The sequence below is a fragment of the Rhagoletis pomonella genome, unplaced genomic scaffold (assembly GCF_013731165.1).
Source record: "Rhagoletis pomonella isolate Grant_MI unplaced genomic scaffold, Rhpom_1.0 Rhpom_scaffold_00008, whole genome shotgun sequence".
In the NCBI taxonomy this organism is placed as follows: Eukaryota; Metazoa; Arthropoda; class Insecta; order Diptera; family Tephritidae; genus Rhagoletis; species Rhagoletis pomonella.
The window spans coordinates 45,504,740-45,530,327 of NW_023458562.1; the positions used below are offsets into that span (position 1 = coordinate 45,504,740).

At 34.8% G+C, this 25,588-nt stretch overlaps 4 protein-coding genes across 13 annotated transcripts in view; 2 read left to right on the forward strand and 2 right to left on the reverse strand.

The window, feature by feature from the left end:
• Nucleotides 1-747: 747 nt before the first annotated feature.
• LOC118744949 (thioredoxin-related transmembrane protein 1) lies at nucleotides 748-4,997 on the forward strand. Its single transcript, XM_036478395.1, has 4 exons — nucleotides 748-1,237; nucleotides 2,424-2,585; nucleotides 2,654-2,828; nucleotides 2,997-4,997. Exons 1-4 carry the CDS (start codon nucleotides 1,014-1,016, stop codon nucleotides 3,516-3,518), a joined length of 1,083 nt encoding a protein of 360 aa, XP_036334288.1. The 5' UTR covers nucleotides 748-1,013; the 3' UTR covers nucleotides 3,519-4,997.
• Nucleotides 4,998-8,801: 3,804 nt separating this feature from the next.
• On the reverse strand, nucleotides 8,802-12,960 carry LOC118744951 (U4/U6.U5 small nuclear ribonucleoprotein 27 kDa protein). 2 transcript variants are annotated; one of them, XM_036478398.1, is made up of 3 exons: nucleotides 12,824-12,960; nucleotides 12,371-12,768; nucleotides 8,802-10,432 (listed from the first exon to the last, which is right to left on the reverse strand). In XM_036478398.1, exons 2-3 carry the CDS (start codon nucleotides 12,601-12,603, stop codon nucleotides 10,150-10,152), a joined length of 516 nt encoding a protein of 171 aa, XP_036334291.1. In that variant the 5' UTR covers nucleotides 12,604-12,768; nucleotides 12,824-12,960; the 3' UTR covers nucleotides 8,802-10,149. The 2 variants fall into 2 exon arrangements, with proteins under 2 accessions (XP_036334291.1, XP_036334292.1); XM_036478399.1 differs by having other exon boundaries at nucleotides 12,371-12,761; nucleotides 12,824-12,959.
• Nucleotides 10,649-12,008, reverse strand: LOC118744950 (eukaryotic translation initiation factor 6). The gene has a single exon (XM_036478396.1). It carries the CDS (start codon nucleotides 11,658-11,660, stop codon nucleotides 10,923-10,925), a length of 738 nt encoding a protein of 245 aa, XP_036334289.1. The 5' UTR covers nucleotides 11,661-12,008; the 3' UTR covers nucleotides 10,649-10,922.
• A 2,601-nt stretch (nucleotides 12,961-15,561) lies between the features above and the next one.
• LOC118744952 (protein hu-li tai shao) overlaps nucleotides 15,562-25,588 on the forward strand; it is a 93,192-nt gene continuing 83,165 nt past the window's right edge. For 2 of the 9 annotated variants that reach the window (XM_036478406.1, XM_036478408.1), the window contains exon 1: nucleotides 15,562-15,718. The gene's annotated coding sequence lies outside the window, so the exon portion shown is untranslated. Of the gene's footprint in view, nucleotides 15,860-16,603; nucleotides 16,806-16,935; nucleotides 17,346-25,588 lie in introns of those variants that run through there. The other 7 variants (XM_036478400.1, XM_036478405.1, XM_036478401.1 and 4 more) reach the window with 7 other exon arrangements.

The window sequence follows — 25,588 nt, forward strand, 5'->3', positions numbered from 1 at the left end:
TTTTTTTTAGTTTTATGCAACAAAATACTATTTACCCTTTTTACCACCATTCCTTAGGGTGCTGTTACGCAGATGATCATATGATTCCTGGTCACCAATTATTGTTGATTTCACTGAACAACGAAAAAAATTGAGAGTACGTGAGGTAAATGAACCGCATGACCAATCGGTTCAAATCTGACCAACCAGCTGAGACCAAATCACTGATCAAAAGAGGATTGGTTGGCTTGTGAATACAATTTACTATTTGTTCCTTTAGTAGCGAAATGGAGTATTTTTCATACTATTTCCGTTTTTAGTAGTAGAATGGTACATTTTTGCTTCAGATGTATACAAAGTACTACATATATAGAATAAGCTTAATGCTAGAAACTCTTGTTTTGTTTGGGTTTTACATGCTTTTATACACATAATTCTTTTTTTTCGTAATTTCATAACACAAATGTAAAAAGTAGTAAAAAAATATACCAAAGAAATGCAACTGAGCCAAAGAAATACGCCGGTCATTTGACCCTCTGCAACAGCATGTTGGTCAAAGAGAGTAAGAATGGAAAAAATGCGAAAAAGTGCCGTGAATCATATGATCGTCTGCGTAACAGCGCCCTGAGATACAGTATTTTTTTTTTTCTTCATAACTTGAGCAAATTTGAAAGTTGTTGATTGCTGCCAACTTCACAACACTTAATCGAATAGTCATCGATATACAATTGTCAAAAATTGCTATACAACACTGGTTTTGAATTCCAGCAAAGAACACAAAGAAAAAAAACGACAGAAAATCCACATTCGTCATTTCTCTGCTCAAATAGACGGAGATTTTTTCACAGATTTTTAATATTTTACCAAAGTTTAATCAAACTTGGATATTTGTATGAAAAGGCTAAAGAAAATAACTTAAAGAGTAACTTTTCCACAGTGGACAATATATTTATTGTAGTTTTCTACAAACAAAGGAAGAAAATACAAAAGAAGAAAATAATTGTCGGCAGCCAAAAAGCAAAAACTGAACCGCAATGGAGTTATGTACACGTTCCAAGTCTAGCCTAGCACGGGGTTGTTTGAATGCACTCTCAATATATTTGGTTATATTTTCGACGTTTACCGCATTTACGACATTGATGGCACATGTGGACGAATTGGATATAGATGAAGATTTGTTAACATATTCAGATCCATTGGTAGAGTTAAATGAGGACAATTGGCAGTCAATGCTCCACGGAGAATGGATGGTTGAATTGTAAGTATGCACATATGCAAAAAAAAGCATAGGCCCCCTGCATAAAAATGCATTTAGTATTCAAACAGTAGCAGTGGGAACGACCCCGCGGTTAGGGTAGCAGATGTTGCGAATTTTGCCTTTGTACTTACATACATGTGTATGTATCTAACCACCCATAGATGTATGCATATATGCACTACTGTTACTCCCAAAATTGGGCGTACAGCTCTTTTTTTTGTGTTAATATTCGCAATGTTTTAAATTTAATTTTGTTTTAAAATATGGCTTATGTTTTAGCAAATCCAATTTAAATCCAAGAATGATGCTGTGTACAAAAATTAAGAGAAGTCTGCAAAATTTCAGCAAAATCCCCAACTATGCTTAGGACAATCAGCAAAAAAAAAAAATTCAAAAATCAACGCGATTTTTTAGAGATTTGAAATTTGCACGTTATTATACTAAAATTTAATTGGCTATAAAACTGCATAACTGAATTCTTTTTAGAAATCGGTATTAAAAAGTACTCGATTTTCATGAAACGTTGCTGATTTTTCTTAATTTTTGTACACAGTCGGCCTTATGCTGAATATCGTCATCATCGTCGACGATCGTCAGCGCATCAGTAACATGGCTGACGATGGCTGTATCGTCACTTTTACTGATGATGACGATATTCAACATGGGCTGAGTATCATTCTTGGATTTAAATATAAAATTAACAAAATATGTTTAGCGAGTAAAACATTGCGAATATTAACAAAAAAGATCCGTACGCTCAATTTTGGGAGTAACAGTATATGGATACATTTCTATATTTAATGCCGGCTGCATTTATCACTTGACAGCCGGTAAACAAAAAAAATTTAACCGAGTCAAGGCCATTAAACTAAGCCAAACAAATAACATTGATATTTTTGATAAATAATCGTGAGTATCTAATATATGTTCAATAGGTACAAACATATATAATTCATGATTATTACATCCAATTACCACGTCACTTCTACTAACATGTGGGTAATTTGTAAATTGATCTGCGGATAGTACGCGCAGGTGTACAAAAATATGTATAAGTAATGAGCAAAATTTGCTGTTATATTATTATAAAATAAAATGTAAATGTGCTAAAAAAAAATAATAATTCAAAAATTGGTCGGAAAAATCAACCAACACCAACACACAATAATTGAATTCTTCCCTTTAGCTTTGCCCCCTGGTGTCCCGCTTGTAAAAATCTCGCGCCCACTTGGGAACGTTTCGCTAAAACCGCAAAGGAGCTGCATGTAAGTGTAGCCAAAATCGATGTAACCACATCACCATCGCTTAGTGGGCGTTTCTTCGTTACTGCGCTACCAACAATCTATCAGTAAGTAGCCACACTGTAGTTGCAATATATTTTTTTTATTGTTTTCTTTTATTTTATATTATTTAAAGTGTTAAAGAAGGTGAATTCCGTCAATATCGTGGCTCGCGCGATGGCGACGCATTAATGTTGTTCTTGAAACAAAAACAATGGAACAAAATTGAGCCGATCTCGGCCTGGAAAAAACCTGACACTATTCACATGTCCATACTGTCATATTTCTTCAAGTTGTCGCATACCCTTAAGGTGAGTATGATGTATGGACTCTGGCTGTTTATAGACTCGGAAAAAACCTTTAACAAATAACCAATTCTTCCCAACTGGTAGTTGAGAAAACTTTTGAGTTTTCCCGGAACTTTTTTTGTCGCATCTTTATTATCACCCTCTAATTCGCTCATCTTTCACGTTTTATAGGACTTCAATGTACGTCTACAGGAAGAATACGGCCTACCAACTTGGGGATCGTATGCGTTGTTTGCCATTGGCACAATATTTGTCGGTGCTGCCTTGGGCTTATTACTAGTTTGTGTGGTCGACTTTTTGTATCCACCAAAGAAATCACAACGTCAAAGCTTCTCTGAATCCAAAGGCAAATCTGCTGGTTCAGATGCTATCGAAGATTTAGCTGCTGATGAGATTGAGGACGAAAATGATTTGATTGATGAACAGGGCGATGACGATGAAGACGACGAGGACGATGATGATGAGCAAGAAAATGAGAATGGCGGTGCTGAGGATGAAGATGATGGTACTTCAGAGGGTGAAAAGAATTCAAACGCCAGCGAATCGGATGAGCCGGAAAGTGAGAAGGACGCCAAGAAGTCGGCTGGTGATGGTGGTGCACAGGAACAAACAACGATTGAGAAAGAGGAGAAGGATTCGAAAAACACTAGTCCGGTTGAAGTGCGCAAACGCAAGCCACGAAAGGCCGATTAAGAGCTTGAAGATAAGCAGTGAATTAGAATGAAAATCAAGAATGCTTATTAAATATGCATAGTTATTAACATACATCAACTTTAGTTAGCGTACGTACGGAGCTTAAATTGCGCATATCGCAGGCCTATTTCTTTTGTTTATACTTTTTAATGACAGAATTTAACTTTTTCGTTTTGTGTAACTGAGTTGCTAGCAAAGGCGATATTGGTTGGGGTGTGAAAGCGAATTGTTTGGCAGATGAAATGTTTATAGTTAGAAATAGTTACATTTGTAGGTATTTTTGCAAACCAAACGGCCATTTCAGTCAGACCATGTCGTAAATCAAGTTTTGTATAAACAAAACTTGACACAACCCAGAGATATTGTTTACAATGAAAATGTAAAGCATAATTGCATTAAAGCTAAGCTATGTGCGTGTGCATCTACGCAATTGTATATTCCCCAGCGTGTGTTATACACTTTGTACTTGAATTGTCAAATTTGAACTAATTGCCTATTATTGCTAATATAACGCACAAATATCGTTTCTGAACATTTCAACTTAAATATTATTGACTAATTTAAAAAATAAATTTTACACCAACATTCATTTGCTCGAACAACTTTCAAGTTTCATTTATAGACACATAATACATTAAACTATGCGAAAAATTAAATAAAATAAAATTTGCCTTATTTAGATGGAATATAGAATACATATGTATGTATGTACGAAGAAAAAACATTCAAAATGCTTAAGACAAGCGACAAGTTTTATAAAAAGTTTGTTTAATGGTTGAAGCGTATGCTAACAAAAATGACTAACAAAGTGAAGCGAAGTAGGAGGCGTTGAAGCAACTACATGCCTAATAAATAATCAAATAATGAAAAAAAATTAGCATACATATTACGAAATATTTACTAATTTAATTTAAATATAAAGAAATATGGAAGATATTCTATTTAGACCGAAAACTATTTGCTGTGTAGTAAAGGAAATCTACATACATAACTGACTGTTCACTAATTTTTAAGTACGCTGCTACCACAATTATTGTGGGTAGGCATGCTACACTTTTTATCTACTTGCATTTTTAATTGTTCGTACTGTTGGGTATTTGAAGCAGATAAATATTTTGAGCTTAAGAAATATTTTACAAAATCATCACCTTTCATTGTGCATTACAAGTAATTATATCTAAAAACAAGCATATGTACATATGTTTTTCGGTTAAAAAAGTATGATTAACATTATATTATTCTTAAATATTTTAAAATAAATATGAAATTATATATTTTCGAAAACTAAGTATTTTTTTTACTTGACTCGAACTGCGACAAAGTTGTGGTTCGAGTTAGTAAGTTTCGACTGTATTATGGTTATACATATAGTTATAAATATGCTTTGCTAACAATGTACAACTACATAATTTAATTAAAAAATTTTCTTTTTATTAATTTTCTTTAGCACTAAATTAAATAAAGGTTTCTTTTTTAATACACACATGGATACATATTTAATTTTTCGGTGATGCACATGTATATGTATGTATTACTTCTATGAACTTATAGAGCGCCCTAGCGAGCGACTTTGACGCTAGAGTGAACAACGAAGGTATCAATTACCACACTTCCAATAATGGACCCGAAACATGGTAGCGTGCCTCCGTCTTTGACATTGTGAAGCTGGAATGACAAGAGATAGATTGCGTCCGACGCCTGCTATCAGAAGCACTTTTCAACATTTTTTTGTTGCTGTAACAGCATACAAATTCCCAAGAGTTTTTACGGACGTTGTTAATGCATGTTCGGCATGTGGAGAGTTTCCGCATGGCACAAAATACCTCCTCATTTGCCCACACAACTCCTCACTCTCTGGTCAAACCCATCGGAGTGGCACCCTTCATGGGCCTACCGTTAAGTGAGATTGGCGACAACGATTAAAGAACAATGCATCATACAGTCGGACGAAAGCATGCCTACATGCATGAAGAATCTAGCAAGGTCCGAAGGATATCCAGTAACCCCGCAAAGCCTATCGATGTTTTGATGGAATCGTAGACGTGCATAAGTCACAAAAGCAACTAAAGCTGGCGATGGAGCGAGTTTGGCCATGTAAAGATTAAACAGCGTCGGGCAGAAAACGCTTAGTTTAAAGAAGATCGCCATTAGCGTTATGAAATTCGACCGCACATATAATTGAGGATCCATCGCTCCGTCCGGATGGCCTGAAAGGGCCCCGAAAGGTCAACTACGACAAGAGCGACGTTGGTTTCGATCATTGCTTAACTGTGCAGTAATCGTGTTCAATGTTGTGATGTGCGATGAATCTGTGTTGGTAGTCGGCGAAAGGCAGAGGCTTATTCAGGCTGAGGTGCGAAACCCTTCCATAACTTTTGCACGGAGATAGATTTGTTATAGCGGCTCACTTAACCCTACTCAACTAACGGGAGACCCAGGAAGTGTGAACACAGAACAGGGGCGTTACTTGAGTGAGGTTTAGGGCGCATGCGAAGAAGTGTCGCGAGTCGTGCGGTGACTTTCCGCAAGCTGGGCATTCTTTGGGCACATCTGTGGAACTTACGCTCACCGACTTGAACGTCGGTTGGTGTGGGAGGGGCAGACAAGGTGCTTTCAGTAACCTCTTCGAAGCTTGTCCAATCAGCATTGTTTAAGTTGACGTAGGTTCGGTGTTCCGCGGAAGCAAAGTCAGCAGGTTTATTGATCGAGAACACTATCTATCTGCTCAGCCAAGTGGATTCACCTACGACCATCAGACAGGCTAAATGAAGACACCAACTACCATTCGGTTTTCACCTCGGAGGAGCGCACCTATTTCATGTTGACATCCTGCCGGGCAGCTGGTGACAGGGGGTATCCGTTTTGTTGTTGTTGTCCAAGATCCGCCTCTTTCACTGGTTTCAGGAAGGTGCTAATCCTATCCATTTTCCATTTGTAATGTTTCCACATGGTGTTGGCATTGCCCATTTCTGTCGTATATATACCAGACTTAAAGCGCAGTTACCCACGGACGTAAAAACAGAGAATGTGTCAGCTGACACAAGATCTATCCTATGTGATCTGGATGTTAACAAAAACTCACCACCGCATGACCGTGACGTAGACGTTGCTTCCCTCTCTCTCTATCAACAGCAAACTTGATATGTTTCTACGGACTACTTCTACGCTACGTACACGTTCGTGGATAACCGCGCTCTTATGGGATATCCTAAAAAATAACACAAAAAAAGGCAATCCAATCAGCCTATTTTAAATTTTTGCATTTGTTTTTTATTTGAGTTTTGTTTTCTCCTGATTTTTGGCGCTTTTTATTTACAATTTTTAATTACAATTCATTTGTTGTTTAATTGTATCATTTGGACATAAATAAACTAAAATAAACAAAATTTCTTAAACATAAGTTTCCTTTTATAATTAATAATTTAATATTTTTAAATCAAATATTGCCGAAAAGACATAAAGCGCATAAAGTTGCATATTTTACACAAAAAAAGAAAGTGAAACGAGGAATCAAAGTAAAATGCATAGATGTAACAAATCTTGTTTAACATTATTTTTTATTAAAATATAATATTGTATTAATATCAAAAGTAAGAGTAAAGATTAAAAATTAAAAAATCCCTGCAATTTTGTTTAACTATAGCTAAGTTATATGTATGTATGTGGGGGTGTGTGTATCAGCCAAATGGTTATCAGTTTTATGCCAAATCTCAACTATTGCGATTTGTGGTAGTATAATTATACATTTATGTATGTATGTATGTATTTATTTATGGTTGCATCAATATTGTATACATGAATGTAGATTAGTATAAAAAAGTATGTGCCGTATTAACAGTTGAGTTTTTGTATTGTAATGAAAACATTCATTATTCTGTAAAAAAAATCGAGCTTTTGCAGAGACTAAGTTAAAAAATGAGCTATTTCGTGCTAGCGTAATCCGTTCAATTTGTCTGCTATTATTTTCTTCGACGCGTATGTACACTGCCGGAACAACGTATAGGCATAGCAAATTTTTCACAATATATGCAACAATTTTTATTCTAATATTTTTACGCCAATTTTGTATAAAAATGTGGTGTTTGCTACACCAAAAAAAAAATAAAAATATAATTCCTAAGCTTTGAGAAAAACTCGCAAAAATTCAGCATTTTTTAACTGTTTAATCAGATTTTTTAGAATTTTTTTTGAGTATGCAAATTTGTAGCCCAATCAATTTTATTATAATAAAGTTTTATGTAGCTAGGAATTACCGTTGATTTTTGGCACTTTTTTTCACGCAGTCTCTTCCATACAAACATTTTTTTTTTCGAAAAATACTTTATATCGAAAAACTGCAACAAAAAAAAACAATTCTCAAAAATTAATGCAATTTTTAACTAACTGCGAACTTGCATTTTTTTACTAGAATTTAATCACCTGCAAAACTACTTAATAAAAAAATTATAGAAAATTTAAAATTTGCATGAAAATTTGCTGAACTTTCGCGAGTTTTGCACAAGCTTAAGAATTATATTTTTATGTTTTTTGTTGTACAATGAACCATATTTTTATACAAAATTTCCGGAAAAATATTAGAATAAAAATTATTGCATATATTGTGAACAATTTGCTGTGCCAATACATTGTTCCGGCAGTGTATGTATGTTTTAAAACTTTCCGATAGCTTTTTTTATTTTTTGTTGATTTATGATTTTTAGCCCGCCTAATTTTTGTTCCCAATTTTCTTTTCACTTCACACTACAGAATTTAATTTATTTAAACAAATGGGCTATTATTCCTAAATATTCGGCCCTCACATTTCTTGTCAAGCGTTTGGCTGAAGCTTTTTCCTCGCATCGGAGGTTCGCCACCGCCTACTGAAGGGTGGAACTTAAAAAAAAAACACATTTCTTTGCTTTCGGCTACGGTGGCTGCCTTATTATCGGGATTATTTTATTTTATTCTCAAATACCGGCTGCCTTAAAGAACCTTCTTTGTAAATAAAATATTTCGCCACAGAAGACCGCAAATTCTTGGCGTTGAAAAAATACCCATCTATTTCAAAGGAAATTTTTGCTCTGCTTTTCTCACTCACGTCTCCGCTTGCCTACATCAGTTATTTGTAAAACTATACTGTTATTTATTACAAAATTATTAACTGTTGTTTTCTTATTATTATTCAGTTTTTGCTTTAACGGCACTTGTGTGTGAATTAACTGTTTGAAAATTTGTATTTTGAAATACAAATAAAAGTCACACATTATGAACCTGTATAAAAATGCTTAAATACATTTTAGTTTGTTTTTAATAATGTATGGTATGTATGGAATAATTCCACTGTAACAATTATAAATTTTTTGTGTTTTTTAATATTTATAAAAAAAATCCCTGGCTATTGCATATTTGGTCTATTGTAATGGGGTCTATTTGGGGGTTAATATGGGTGTTATTGTATGGGGTTCGGGTTAAAGGCTATTTATGTTGGGTAGGATATTAAGGTTCGGGAATGTTATGTAAATTGTGTAAATATAGTTTCTCTATTTATAAAAAATATTTTGATACAAAATGTACTATTGCAGTGTGTGGAGGATACTGTGGGGAGTTATGCATTTTAATGCGTGCTGGGATATTTGTGTTTAAGGGCATTTGGGGGAATATGTTGTTGTATTGTTCTGATTTTCAAATACTTCAAGTAATTGTTGTGAATATGGAAATTTCGTGTGCAGTTAATTCATAACAAAAATTTTGTTAAAATGTAAACATTTAAAATGCCGTTACAGAGTTAAGGTTTTTACTTTCTTTATAGAACTAAAATGAATCAAGTGCAAAAATTCAGGAGAGATGCTAAATTAGAAATAAACGGAAAGCGTGACACACCAACTTATTTTTTTTTTGTTTTTAGCAAGTACTGGTGCACATGAAAAATTCCAATGCTCAATTTATGTAGCAAAACATTCGCGTTGCACTTTCGCCTTAATTCATTTTAGCTTTAAAAAATTCAGTTTTCTTTTGTTGTAACAAGAAAAATAAAAATTATTTCGTTTAATTACTTTAAATATTCAAAAAACTATTGTAAACTCGTAGTTCTCAATTAACGAGTTTTAAGTGCGCTGAGTGAAAATGCTGCTTGAAGAAATTTTAAATTTTCTACTACTTTTGAACGCAAGAACTAGAGGATAGCAACTACAAATCGCATAGATTTAATGGAAAATTATACAAATATTGCTTCGTACAAAAACAAAGAAAATAGAAGTCAAGAAATTAAAATCTTCTGGATTTTTTCTATACTCCCAAACTTCAAGCAGCATTTCAACCCTTAACACTCATAACATTGATTGTGGCTCTTACATACTATGGCAAAACTTAAACAGGAAGTTAATATAGAAGGTTTAATATTTAAAATATTAATGAGGTATATGTGGTGGAAATTTTGAAAATTGAATTTTGTAAACCGGTCTATTGCATAAAATTGCAGGATTGTCTGCGCGCCGCTGCAGCCTTGAGTGTCAAACACTGCAGCGGGCGCACTACTGAGAAAAAAATAGTAATAATAAAAAACTTAGTACAAAAGTGTACAACGACATATCGTCAATTTGATTGTGTGCAGTGCACGGCTATGTAAACACGTCTTATGCGCCACGATACCACGCTATGCCACAAAGTCCAGCGGCCTATTGAAGCCACCCTTGCGATTCATGTATTGACGATATTTGCGCTTTAAGATTACATGCACTTCTCCGACATCGTTTCCTTCGACTTTCTTATTTTTAGTGGTGTCGAACGTGCAGAAACCCATTGTTTTTAACATTTCAACCTCTTCAGCCGATTTACCCTCCAAATCAGCTTCTGTGATTTTGGGACGTTCAGCAGCGCGGCCCCGTCGTCCTGATGATGTTGAGGCTGAGGTAGATGGATGATCACGAGAACGGGACCTATTAAAGTTTCGAAGGCGGGATAGTGTTGACATTAGTACATTAATAAGACTGTGCTTAAATTGGCAGATAAAAACAAAAAAAAAAACTACAATAGAAATATTATTGCAATTACGTTTCCCAACATAGTAGACGTTAAGAAACCATACATTTTAGTGTTTTTGTTGTTGTAATGGTACACAAGTTCCTCGAAGTTTTCGGGGAAGAATATTGTAATGAAGACAGTCCTTGGCCAGTTAATAATCTGGTACGTTCCGGTTACGTAGAACCGACTGCCGTGGGAACGAGCATTTTGGTGGGAATGCCTCGGGCGTATTAGTCACTACATTAGTCGTCATTTTTGCTTATTTTTTGCCTTTTATTAGAAAAAATACTTAAAATTAGTATTATGGATTAACATTAAATTTTATTTATTTTTATTACAAAAAAAAATCGTAAGTCTTCAATTTAATTTCGTTTTCATTCATAGAAGACTTGCAGCATGCAGCGTTTAAGACATCTCCTCAATGAGAGTAGCACGCAATTTGGTTGTAACTGTGCTTGGTTGTGCTTGATTCAATTTGAATACACTCTCAATCACCGACATCTCCGTAGCAGTGGAACTCATGCCAACAAATGATATCCAGTCGTTCACCACCATCCCAGCTGCTAGTACATCGCTACCTCGATTGACTGTGCCCGCCACAAGCGGCACTTGCAGTAACGACGATAATTCATCTTGATCTTGAATGCTGGTTTTTGGATGCACCATGCCACCCTGATTACTAAGTACTGCATATGAGCCCACAAGAGGATTTTCGGCTATTGTTTGGCGAAACACTTCCACTTTAAGCACATCACCGATTATTTCTTCAGTCTCTTTATCAAGATCGGGATGCACTAATGCAACATAGTCATTGCAGGCGATTACATTTCCTAGAGCGGAAAGTCGTTCTTCGACACGTTGGATTTTCACTGAATCCGGCAACGTATTACGCAAATGTTGTAACTCCACATCGGTGGTGGAATGTGGTACAATTAATCCATTGCGGTTGCCTACTGTGAGACGGCCAAGAATGCGGCAGCCACCAATGCTGGCATGTACAACTGGTATTGTTTCGGCCAATTCCGATTCATATACACTGTAAAAGGCCTCGGAACCACCGATGGCCACTAGACAGTATGCGTTTGTAAGTTTGCTGAAAACGCCAATGTCATCGTTGTTCTCAAATTGCACGCGCAATGCCATTTTGTTTATATTGTTTTCAATTTATCACTGTTGTACTGGATATTCTTCTTTACGCGTTTAGTGCGGACTCTCGAATGGTGAAGTAAATCAGTGTCAAATAACTTTATAAAGTGTGCAATTAAATTTAATGATGAAATTCGATAATTTTGCCCATATATTCGTCGGCTATTTCACTTCACGTGGTAATGTCAATCGCATTGAAATGTCAAAAGCGACACGAAATGCCGTAAAAGCAAAAGCGAGGGAAAAGTCAACGCGCAGGGTTGTACTCGTGTACACTAAATTTCTTAATCAGCCTCATTGTGACAATCGTGTCGAATTAGTTATTCGAGAATCGAGTCGTGTCGAATGCAAGTCGTTTTCCGAGAGTCGAATCGTATCGAAAATTGCATGTCATTGAATAAAATTTCAACTGGACAGGCGTATTAAAATTTAAAAACTTGGCAGCACTGCATAGTTTTCGACGATTTTCGTATTTACTTATTTCTGCACGTCAGTAGACAATGTTGCCGAGTCGTACAATTTAGCCTAATTTACGACTTACGCAATGAGGCTGAATTACACTGATTAAATTAATATACGCGTAATTTTAGAAATATGAAAAAAATATAAGTACGTATCTTATAATGCTAGAAAATTATAAAAAAGTTGTATACTTAGTTCTGTGACGTTTCTGTTTTGGGGTTAATACACTACACTTTACTATTCACCTCGAACGCCGTCGGCTTCTTTCTCGCTCACGGCTGCGGCTCCGGTCGCGATCCCCTCCGCCACCGCCGCCTCTGTCATGTGAACGTCGACGCAATGCACGGCTGCTACTGCCAGCACCCGATTCGTGTTCCCGCTGGCGTTCTCGCTCACGGGAACGTCGTTCACGCCGCTTTTTACGCTCGGATCGCTCTTTTTCACGTCGCCGATGTGATGGGGATGGACTCCGACCCATACTTTTGGATGAGGTAGCCGATTGTGAAGGTATGAGACGAACGCCGGTGGCTGTTGCAAGATTTTAATTTGGCGCTATTCTATTCGTGAATGCACTCGGTTTGTAGTAAAGCGATTTGTTGTTGCGTTGCTAATATAACACCGTAGATGCCTCTGGAACTAGTTACTGAACTTACAATTTACCTGCACATGTACTTCAATTAACTATTTGTTAAACTTACCGTTTTTAATGCTGTGCCTTAGTATAAAATACCGACACCGGCATTAATTTCTTTAAAACTTAAAAACTAAAATAAAAACTATCACACCAACCGCGGCGTTTGGTACCCTTTCAGCAAATGCTTCTTCTTGATGTCAAAACGGCCTTGCTGTTCACAGGATAACAGGGTTGCTCGCTGGTAAAATTTCCCAATTTACTGCCGTCCCTAAGTCCCCTTTCAGACACGTCAAGTCTTGCTTTCAAGCCGAATTTCCCAGTAACAATTCACAATAGAGCAATTTTTTGACTTAACAACACTACACTTCAGGTCGCGTATTTTTTAACCGACCTGGCTGAACTCGGATAAATAGCCGAGTTTGCGTTGTTGCTTTGCGTGTATTTCGTCATTTAAGCGAGTGTTTCTTTTGTAGCTCGGTTGCAAAAGAATGGACCAATTATGTGTTTTTTACAAGGAATGAAACCGAAACCCAAACCGAAACCGTAACCGTTTAAAAACGTTTCGTTTTTCAAAACCGAAACCGAAACCGTAACCGTTATCTTGACCTGAAAAGGAACGATACCGAAACCATTTCAATCACAGGTTTCAATCGGTTTCCAGAAATTTACAAAAATAATAAATAAAAATTTCTTTGAAATAAATGATTTATTTAACCAAAATCAGCAACATTTTGCTAAAATTCTTGTTAAGTAGTAAATAAGTATGGCAAGGTAACTTTTCGCAAAAATCTGCTGATGACTTTGTTGTTGTGAATCGATAATCGATTAATTATATTTAAGTAGTTTCTTTCCCGTACGCAATGCGAGATCCCGCGTGTGCCCAAAATAGCCCAGAAATCATGCCTGTACTCAACAAAATGGGTAATAGAGAGCGAAAATTCGAGCGTATTCGATCGTAAGTGTATTCTTCTTCCTGCCCGAAACAGCCCGAAATTTTCTCCGAGTAAAAATGGATAAAGTGTCAAAGTTCATATTAGGGTTGTTCGACTTCACTAGAAAGTCGACTTTCGACTTTTCGATCGACTCTGTACAGTCGACCGATCCACGAAGAAAAGTCGACTTTGTTCGACTTTTTTAATAAAAATAAAATGTATAAAGTATATTCTGCATTTAACTAATATATTAGCTATAAATATAAGAGTCAGAATACGCCAAAAATATCATGATTTACTAGTGGTCTTTAGAATAATCTGTAATTTAGTGAAATTCAATGCTAGGTAAAAAAACAGACAGGATTTTTAAAAATTTTGAAAATTGTTCCAGTTATACAGCATGACAATGTTGGTTGAGGGTTTTTAAAAATTATATTTTTGAAAAATAATTTAAAAATTTTTAAATTTTCAAAAAAAAAATTCTAAAAATTTTTTGAATCGATATTTGGTAATTACGGACAACTTTTTGAAAAATGTGGCCTTTCCGATGGAGCAGAATTGGCGGGTATAGGTAGAAATATAAGTGCCACTTTATAAGCATGGATAAATATGGGAGTAGCCCAGACAGCTAGTGGATTGGGACTATCCACATGACTAATGTCGCATATTAACTGGAATCCTACCAGCAACATTTTTAGCGGTGTTTAAAATGTTGTACCTTACGGATTGGTCAAATTCGAACCAAAAACTGTTTGTAGAAACTTACATAAACTCATGCTGAAAAACTTCTTGCATGAAATTTTTAAAATAAATACCTATGATTATCTTACCTCATTATTAACTGAAGATTGTGGAGACAAACGATTAACAAATTTGAGGAATTTGTTTTCGTATAGTAATTTTATGCGCTGCTCTTAAATGATTTGACAATGTTGTTGTACAGTCATTAAAATTCATTTCTCTACCACACTTTTCAAATTTCATTTCAGTTTTATTGGCAATTTTTTTAAATACGACCAAACAGCACTCCGCGCCCTTGTTAGAAGATCAGTTTTTATATGCAAATAAATTTAAAAATCCGGTCCGGATTGTTAGGGAAAGAACCTAGTGTTGATATTATCAGTGAACTGTAATTTTCGATTTTCTTTCCTCAACGTTTAAGACATTGTGATTTAAATTATATCAATAAAATTTCTGTGAAAAACCGAAACCGGAACGAAACCGAAACCAAAACCGAAATAAATTTTGAAGAACGAAACCAAAACCGAAACCGAAACACTTGGCAAAACCGAAACCCAAACCGGAACGTTATTTTGAATCGGTTTCATTCCTTGGTTTTTTATAAACGTGAAACACAAAATAATAACCATAACTGGTGTTTGGTTTGGTCAATCGTCTGTAGTGATTACGGTTAATTAATTTTAATCATGAAACATTAAGGGCCGTTTGCACCATGTCTAGTTAACGCTAACTGGAGGTACATCCTTCAGTTAAGCACGTTAACTGCTTTATCGATCACATGTTATATGATGGGTGTCGATAACGTCGATAAAGATGTTTAACTGGGAGTTAGAATTAACTAGACATGGTGCAAACGGCCCTAAGTTGATTACGATTAATTAATTTTAATCGTTAATTTTTGATCGTTAATCAGATTAACATTTTGCCAACACTGATTTCTAGGAGGAAAGATTTTATAAATATATATCTGGCATTTTATTTTAATAGTATTGCAACCCTTACAAAAATTTCCCATTATTTCTCCTGCAAATTTTAAAATGACATCATTCTCAATAAATTTCTAATTAGAATGAGTAAACACAACAATCCCTCAATATGCATATAGCGCGTACTCACTCGCACCTGTGAAAAATAGCTCCGGAAAATCGACGCGAATACAACTGGAAAATGGAAACGTAGGAAATTTTTGGCGAATCAGAACAGAAGCAAAAGCGGAATCGAACGAACCGAACCTCGACTTGAGTGTTTGCGCTGGAGGAGCTCAAAGAAAACGAACGTCGAGAATCGTAAGGCTTTAATAATTTGGTTTCAAAAATTAATTTAACAAAATTAAGACATTGCGGTGATCTTTTAAAATCGTGTAAATCACTTGAACGGTTTAAATTCAACAGACTAGCGCATTTAGAAGTTTCTAAAGGCTATAATTGGTGGGTAGAAAACTGTGCGTGGTATTAGAAAGTGAAAATTAGTTGGAAGGAAAATTGGCGAGAACGGGAATTAAAAATCGATTAGCATCAATCGCTAGATTTTTTGTGCTCTTGTTATTGCAGACTTCATATTTGTATTGCGATTAAAACCGGCTAACGCCCACTTCTGCTATTGGATTATCAAAGCATTAAAGTGCTGCAAATTTGCGGCGTGACATAATAGTGAAGAAATATACAAGTTAAAACATTTTATGTATTTAACTATTTAAGGACACCGGAATTTCGTGATTGCATTTACATATCTATGCCTGTATGTATGAACATTTGACCTTTGCTAGATTCGGACTTTGTGGTTACTTTAATAAACATTTTAATTACAGACCATTGATTTAGTAGGGCGTATGCTCCGTCACAAATTTTAATGTTTTTTTGTTACAAATTTCCCAATTGGAAATGCAGAAAGGGAAATTTTTATTAAAAAAGATTACGTGCCATTGCGCGTGCTAGCGGCGTCCTAAGGGTTGCCATGAATTTTGAATTTAAAATATCCAATAATTAAATAATAGGTTTTCAGAGCAGTTTGTCTAAAATATGCCTATTACGATATAGTTTAACGTGTATTATGTGTATTATTCCTACCATTTGAGCAGTCTGGTACTCATCAGATCTCCCTTTCAAATAAAGCCTTGCTTTCATTTTCTTTCATCTTGCTTCACAAGCCAGTCAATTTTCCTTTTGTTTCAGTTTCCAAAAAAAATCCCTTTATTCTCTTGTGGCCGCCTTCCCGCGGTCGTTTGATTGGATTTTGAGTTGAGTGAATTTGCCCGCAAGGGCATTTTGAGTGACGCCGCTGTTGTCCCAGTTCGGCATCGTTTCCTCGTTTCATTCTAGTTGCTCAGTTAGTTTGTGAGAGCGTATTCGGACGTAGCTGTCGATTGCTCCACTGGTAGACGCTAAATTCTTCAATTGGATTTGATTTAATGATTGAAAATACTATTTATTTAATAAAAAATTGGGCGCGCCTGTGGCAAATTTATAGCTAATAGAAAATGCAAATATATTCTGATTCTATTCAGTGTTAATTTGTGCAAAACTGTGACTGCATCCTTCAAAAATAAAAGGCAATCCACAAGAAAATCTGTCGTTCCGCGCAAAATATTCCGTATCTTAAGATAAATACGTTGCTGACGACAACGACGGGAAAAACGACAAAAATTGTTAAATTTAATGTGTTTACTTGTGTGTGTGTGGTGAAAATCTCAAGTTTATGAAAAAAATTTGAATAGAAAACAAAAAAATATAAAAAATCATATTTTTTTTACACCTTTCGGTTGAAGAACGGGTTGAGTTTTGAGAGCAGAACAGAAGCGAAAGAATAGCAAAAATAAGATAGAAAAGAAGACTACACGGCAGCCAGCGCACGCACTTGACAGGAGAAAAAGGTGTGAAAGAGAAAGCAGACACGGATAAAATACGCAACAAAACGGTAAGTGAGAATCAGGCTAAAGTGGAATGTAAAAAATAATCAAGAGGGGTAATCGTGAGTTTAAATTGTATTGAGCGGGGCATGGAGGGAAAAGGAGGAAAAAGAGCTTGATGGGCAAAGAAACGTATGATTGAAGTGATAAATTCGTTATCGTATTGAGATATCATGGTACTTTTTAACATCGACGGTATTAGATAATTTTAATATGGAGTAAATCATAGAAAATTGAGTAGATGTTCGAATATATTTGCAAATCTTTAATTATTCGTCATAAAAAATATGTTTAATTTACTTAATACATACTCCACACTTGTGGTCCGATAAAAAACAACTTTTGAAACCCTGTCAAGGTAAAAGAAAAAAATTTAGGTACAAGAAATTCACAGAAAATCTACAATTGGAAATATTGCGAATATTTTCAAGTCAAGTGAATAGATATATGTACATATGTAATATTGGTACTATACAAAAGGTGTGAATTTAATTAGTCAATATTTTAACATTTTCTTTTAACTTAGTTAAGAGCCGGCCGCAAATGACGTCATGCTGTATCGCAACGAATATGTTGCGGCTGCGTTGGTTTTGTTTTTATTTTTTTATTTTTTCTTTTGATTTAGTTTCAGCTATTCGTTATTCGTTTTCCGTGCTCTTAACATACGCTATTGCTAAATACTCGCATGTCGGGCTCTACTCTTTTTGCAGTTACTGTTGTTATTTAACTTGTTTGCCTCTGTTCGCTTGCTCGCTAGTGTAGTTGTATGTACGTATGTATGTATGGGTGTATTATGATTATATGCAGTGCAACAACGAAATACGCCGCGAGCGAATGTCATCAATTGTTCTTATTCGCTGCCGCTGATTCGGTTTATTTTTTGGGTTTGGTCAATTTTTTAATTCCGTTTTGACGTCAAACATTGAAAATTTTATTTGATTTTATGATTGTACATGTATTCAGGGGCATGCTATGCACATACTTTAATGCCCGCCGTTCTACTCGATGTGCAGCATCCGCTCTTGTAGTATGTATTTGTTATTTTTTTTTTTGCAATCAGTTTAATAATTGCAACGTCATGCCATCAAAGTTGTTCCCGAGAAAGTGGTAGATCTGGTGGGCAGCGCGGCAGCGTGGGCGGACATGCACATTGAAAGGAAACAATAATTGAAAGCACCTACTTGAAAGTTTCCACAATAAAAAAAATGAGAATAAGGACCACATTGCCATTGTATTATGTGCAAAACCCTAGGTACAATCATGAATGCATGAATGTACATACAATGGATGTACATTAGGGCGAATCACTATAAAATTTATTATTAGTAAGTAGCTTCTAAAACATATCTGCCATATAAACACATTTTTTGTGTAAGATACTTGAGAAAACAACCCTAAAGACTGGCTATCACTATGTCATATTGGTAATTCTCTAGGGTGGGGTAACAACTCCTAAAAAAGGTGCGGAAAAGTCGGGAGGGGTACCAAACGACGCGTTTCGGCCCCCCTAATAACAATCTGGAGGGGGGAACTAATATTATTAACCATTTAAAAGTTATGAACAAAAAACTTTTGTTAAATTTCGTTGTTTTCTATGGGCAATTACACCGACAAAGATTCACTAAATCACCTGTTCTGACTTTTTAAACACTATTAAAATATATAATTTAACTTATTTATTAAAGAAACACATAGTTCTATCAACCTAAGATGGATTATTTTGTTATTAAAAAGAAGTTGACAATCTTTGCGAGCCGAAACGCGAGATTCCAAAATAGCTATAGTGCTGCCACTGTATTAGTATTTCGTAATAATTCACTTTTCCTTATGAGATGTGTGCACTGTTCAATGCTTTTCGGTATCTTCTTTCGTTTAATATATATATAAATAATGAAAATTTTTAATAAAAAAATCGCGCGATTTTTTATTAAAAATTTTCGCCTGCGTCGCTCTTTCCATAAAAATCAATACTTCGATAAATAATGAAAATTTTTAATAAAAAATCGCGCGATGGTATAGCGAAATTTGCTATTATATTTTGGTTACAATATCTTATTTAGATGAAAGTAAAAAGAAGAAGAAGAAGTGTATAGTGTATAGTGTAAACTGAGTATAATAGCGCAAATGAAATGTGAAATAAAGTGGCAATACCAGCGATTTGAGGTTATAATAATTTTAGCAGGCGCAAAGTTTGTTTACTCTGTTTTATTAACGAAATATATAAAATAAAGTGAATAAATGATTTGGTTTGCATAAAATAATAACCGGAAACGTTTTAGTAGTGTTTTAAAAGTGGAAACTGGTGATTTAGAGCATTTTTTACGTGGAAATTGCTCATAGAAAACAACGAAATTTAACAAAAGTTTTTTGTTCATAACTTTTAAATGGTTAATAATATTATGTCACCCCCTCCGGATTGTTATTAGGGGGGACGAAACGCGTCGTTTGGTACCCCTCCCGACTTTTCCGCACCTTTTTTAGGGGTTGTTACCCCACCCTAGAGAATTACCGTCATATTTTGACGCCAAAATTTGTTGTCATATTTTAACGCAAGTTTATCTTCAGCCCATATACACGACTAAAGACCTACCCCGATCGAAATCAATCGATATAACACATTTTAATCCAATTTGGCAATGTGTTTTCACTTATTTGAGGACAAATGCCATTCATTTTGATATAGTGAAAACCAGTCTTAAGTCTTTCGCCATAATATTTTGGAATACTATTGAGGTTTAAGTGACCGATTTGAAAACACCTAAACATTCCAACATTTTTATGTAGACCTTTTAAACTTAAATTTCCTATCATCTGATGGGATTTTTTAGGAAAAAATATTTTTAAGAACCAACCGCGCCTTTCTTTGGTTAGGCATCCTAATGAACATATAGGCATACACGTGGGCAATATATATCTTGATGGTCTTCATGCCTCATGTTTTAGTAATTGAAGAGCGTATGTACATATATAGTGTAAAAATACATTTTCGTTTGGTTTAGCAGCACTCTTTGGGTTGTTTTAATGGCGATTATTACATGCATTGAATACAATGAAATGAACAAGAATGTACAGAAAAGCGGGAATGCGGAATGTAGAAAATACAGTAATTCGTTGTGAGCTAAGTATTATTACTTGCAGAATTTTATCAAAACTAAATTGGGACTTTTCTGTAACTATTAGCCACGATTGTTGAAGGTTTACAGATATGTAAAAAAAATGACACGACATTTTAACATTTTTCTTTTATTTGTTTAATGTTCATTTTATTTTTTTAATTTTTAGAAAAATTCTGATTATGCAGTTTCTTAGCCCATTAAATTCTAGCAAGTTTAAAGTGGCTAAGTATTCGCGTTGATTTTTGATAATTTTTTTGCGTGTGGAGTTTTTTTATTCCATTCAAAAATTTTATCGAACATACATACATACTTTTTATGGGAGCAAATGCCTTACACAGTAGCGCGTTTTATATGTACATATGTACATTCACTGCCGGAACAAAGTATTGGCACAGCAAATTCTTCATAATATATGCAACAATTTTCATTCTAATATTTTTTCGCTAATTTCGTATAAAAATATGGTTCATTCTACAACAAAAAACATAATAATATAATTCCTAAACTTTGTGCAAAACTCGCTAAAATTCAGCAATTTTTCGTGAAAATTTTCCACTTTTTAATAAGATTTTTTAAAATTTTTTTTTTGAGTATGCAGATTTGTAGCCCAATCAATTTTATTACCTAGGAATAAGGGTGGGCTTTAGTATTCAGCCGCACCTTTTGTTTTAAGAAAACCAGGTGGAATTAAATGAAACTTGGTCAGGATGTTAATGGAGGTACCCTCTAAAACATGTATAACTAAAAAATATAAACAATATAATTGTTTATAAGTTATTTGTTGTTAATATTTCTTACATCGTTCCACTTGATTTCCTTATCAAAGAGTGCATTTGTCACTCACTCTCATATATATAAATGCACATAACACTACCTAATAGTTTACACACTTTTATTTTATTTTATCTTGTATATAAATCACTCTAATCAAACTTCTATTAACTTGTAATTACATTACATTGCACCCATATTTACAATAACACATGGTTGCAAACTGACACATAAGATGTGTTGCCATACCGTACAAAACAATACAATAGAAAGAATTCTACGTAGTGAGGGTTATAATCCCTAAGTGCGCCCGCAGGCCGCCTACGCAGAAAGGTGTTCATTGCAAAAGGTGTTCAGCCTCTCTTCTTCGGCAACACAGAAAGGAGAATTCTACTAAGTGAAAATTCCGAATTAAAAATTTGCTTTTATTATTCAAAATTCCAGTCTGGCAGCACCAAGTTTTATGTTATTTTGCTATCTTATTCATCGTTTATACGAAAACTTTACCAACAAATTATATAAAAACTATAGGGTTGCTAGAAAAAAGGGGGGTGTTTTTGAAATCAGGGAGTCCTATTCTACCCCCCCTCCCAGGAATAATCTAGGAGTTACCGTTTTTGGCAATTTTTTTCACGCAGTCTCTTCGATACAAACATTTTTTTTTTTCGAAAATACTTTATATGGGACAAGTAATTTTTAGCAAAAAAAAACCGACTTCAATTCTCATATAAAAACAATATATATATATATATATATATATATCTAATGATCGGATATTAACCACATTAGTATGGGACCACCTCTGAGACACTACCTTTCCGATTCAAAAAGAATTATCGAAATTGGTTGACGTGGTCCAAAGTTATGCGGTAACATTAGGGTGGTCCTTAAAAATGAAATGGTTCGGTTCAGGCGTGTTGCACAGGGGTCAAAGTTCAGATTCCCCTATGGAGACTGAAAAAATTTAAATTAATTCTTTTTAACGCCTTACCCTACTCAAATCGGGACCAAAATTTTCTATGTGACATCTTCGGCGTTAAGCAGTATCGATTTTGGGTATTAGATGAAACAAATATTAATTTTAATTTTTTGAGTCTCCATAGAGGAATCTAAACTTTGACCCCTGTGCGACACGCCTAAACCGTCTCCGATTTTTGTGTGATATCTTTGACTATATTAGCATCGATGTGGGGGTTGACGTTTAAGAAATCTGACGTAATAATGTACTTAATACATTTAAGGACCACCCTAGGTAACATACATAAAAAAAAATATATATATATATAATTCCGACGAACTGATAACCTCCTCCTTTTTTGGAAGTCGCTTAAAAAATGCAAAACACCTTCAACAAAAAAATTCTCAAAAAGCAACGCGATTTTTGACTAACTCCGAACTTACATTTTTTTACTAGAATTTAATGGGCTGCAAAACTGCTTACTCAAAAAAATTCTAAAAAATCTGATTAAAAAGTTGAAAATTTTGATGAAAATTTGCTGAATTTTCGGGAGTTTTGCACAAAGTTTAGGAATTATATTTTGATGTTTTTTGTTGTCGAATGAACCATATTTTTATACAAAATTGACGGAAAAATATTAGAATAAAAATTGTTGCATATATTGTGAAAAATTTGCTGTGCCAATACTTTGTTCCGGCAGTGTATGTACATACATATATAGTATACCAAAAGCCTAAATTGTGCACAATTCGTTGATCCTGTTGCATTTAGTAAGAGTTTTACAGCAAGACATTTGCTTTGCGTGACCATTAGTTACTTATCAATTTTGTTGCTGTAAAACATGAATGAAACTTGTTAGCTAATTTGCACAACGCAACTTACTACACTCACTGTTAGATATTATTCTTGTTGCCAACGCATTATATGCATGTGTATGTGTACATTCACATGTATGCACTACGAGTATTTGTTAAAATGCGTAAAAAAGCGAAAAAAAAACAGTCAAGTCATAAGAGAAGTCAGAAATCTGGGTTAAACCTACAAAGCAAGGCACGCGACACCGACACCAAGCTGCCGTCTCATTTATGCAGCGGCCACTGACTGCACCGCGCCGTCATAGTCTAAGCACATTCGGCGCCCCAATGGCGCCTACTATACAAACCGCAGCAGGGCGTGAGAGAGGTAGGCACCGTTGAGACAGTCAAACTGCAAACAAGTGCCGACGTCAATATTTTGTTTCTTCGTTTAGTGTAGTGTCTCAACAATGCCATCACATTTGTAATGCAAATAATATTCATAAAAAGCATGACAAAATATGCCACAGAAAATGCTGAGATGATAGAACACTTAAATATGTATACATATTTCGCAAACTCTTGCACATTTAATCGTTTAGTGTGATGTTAATTATTGACCTAAAGCCTATGGAGGGTGGCCTACTTCTGGGAATAAAAATTAAAGGTATGTTTTTATATTTGAAATTCACTTGGACTCAGTCAAAAAATAATAATTTCTATAAGTTATTCTTGTTGGCATTAAAAATTCTTCACCTTATCGAAATCGCACATCGTTCACTCACTATCTTATCGCTAAGTTGTTGATAGAATAGCACGTCGAACGTTGTGAGCAAGGAAACCGGCACGCCGCACTGTGGAAAATATTGAAAAAAAATCTGGCGACGCACAGTAATTCGACTGTATAAAGGCAGGAGGAAAGAATTCATGGTAACAGTTAATAAAAAAAAAAACTGTAGGGGAGGAGAGGGGAGAGAAAAGTCATAAATACAAACTTTCACATAATTTACTCACCCCCTGTTGTTGTTGTAGCGGTCCGTTTCCAAGGCACTTGATGGTGAACCCATTAATGCAAGTGTATTTTTTGCAACTGTAATCAATACTTGTAAGTGTCGTGGAATATTCAGGTGGAGTTATATATGTATTTGCAATTTATTTGATGTTTTCTTTTTTATCAAAAACATTACTTTGAAATGTAGGTCCAGGTCATGAAATTAGACGCGCCTTTATAGAATTTTATGTAGTGATTTTTTCGGATATTACCCACTGTGCGCCGGCGGAATATACTGTAATTTCAACAGGGTTTGCAAAGCGTAACCAAGTGCAAATGTAGTACATTGAACAGCTACTTTCTTTTCAGAGTTTTCAAAATAGGAAATACAGTGACTCAAACAAATGTTCACAATGTTTTTCAAGTAAAATTTTTGTTGTTTTTCCTTAAACATATTGTTCAAGCTTTAACCAAAACCATATAAAGCAAAGGTCAAACTTCATACAAAATTTAACACATTTTCTTTAAATTTCGACCTTTTAATTTGAATCTTTAAAATATTTTTTTTTTATCTTTTTTTTGTTACCGCGTTTGCGTTGTTTATTTTTATGAAAACTGGCGTTGATATTTTGAAATTTCGCTGCGAATGGTCTTGCGCATAAAATAAAATCCACGTGTGGATACTTGTTTTACTCACTGTATGTATAATAAATAAAATTTATTTTCTGGAATAGACACGAAAACTGTTAAAAAGCAAAGTTCCAAACTTAACTAAGTAGCTTTCTACTTTGGTTTACCATTTCTTCATCCAATATTGTTAAATATACATTGTATACAAATAAAAAAAAAAATAAAAAATATGGAAAACCTTATTGTGCCTCCATTTGTTTCATTGTGCGTACATTCATACTTTTATATCAATGGGTCAAAGCGGGCGTTGGCTGCTACTCATTGGACGTGCGCTCCTCCTCACATACACATTCATTAGTGTGTTTACACGCCAGCCATCGCATGCTTGTCTTCTCGTCACTGCTGCCTTCACTGTTGTCTTGCGCAATATTTCATTTGCTAAAGCAAAGCGTGTATTATTTGCTTAGAACTTTGTCCAGTTTTTCCAACCACATTCTCTTACTCCGTTTTGTTATGTGCTCACTTAGTATCAGTGGTGATATCATATCAGTTGCTATTATAAGTTGTTCAGCTCACTTTTTTCTTTAAATTTTTGCTTGTATATTTTACCGCGCCCAAACTAAATTCGTTTTGGATTACGTAATTAATTATTACTACCAGCATACATTATACGTCCACATATGTTTGCCCTTCTACAAATGTATTAATATTATTAAACGTATTCTTTTACATTTTCTGCTTAGTAACTAGATTCATTTTCTTCTGGTTTAGGGGCACTCACTACGATTTTCTGCGCAACTCATTTTTAACTGGTCTTTTCTCACGCCCTTGCTAAAATGTCTTGTTTTTTGTTTGCTGGTTTTTCTTCTCTTTTTTTACTTTTGTCGCTTGTTGAATCTCATCGACGCGTCTACCTTATGGCATGCCCTATCTACACTCACCCCGCATTTGAATGCGCATAATGAACGGAAAATGTTTTCTGTCTGCAACA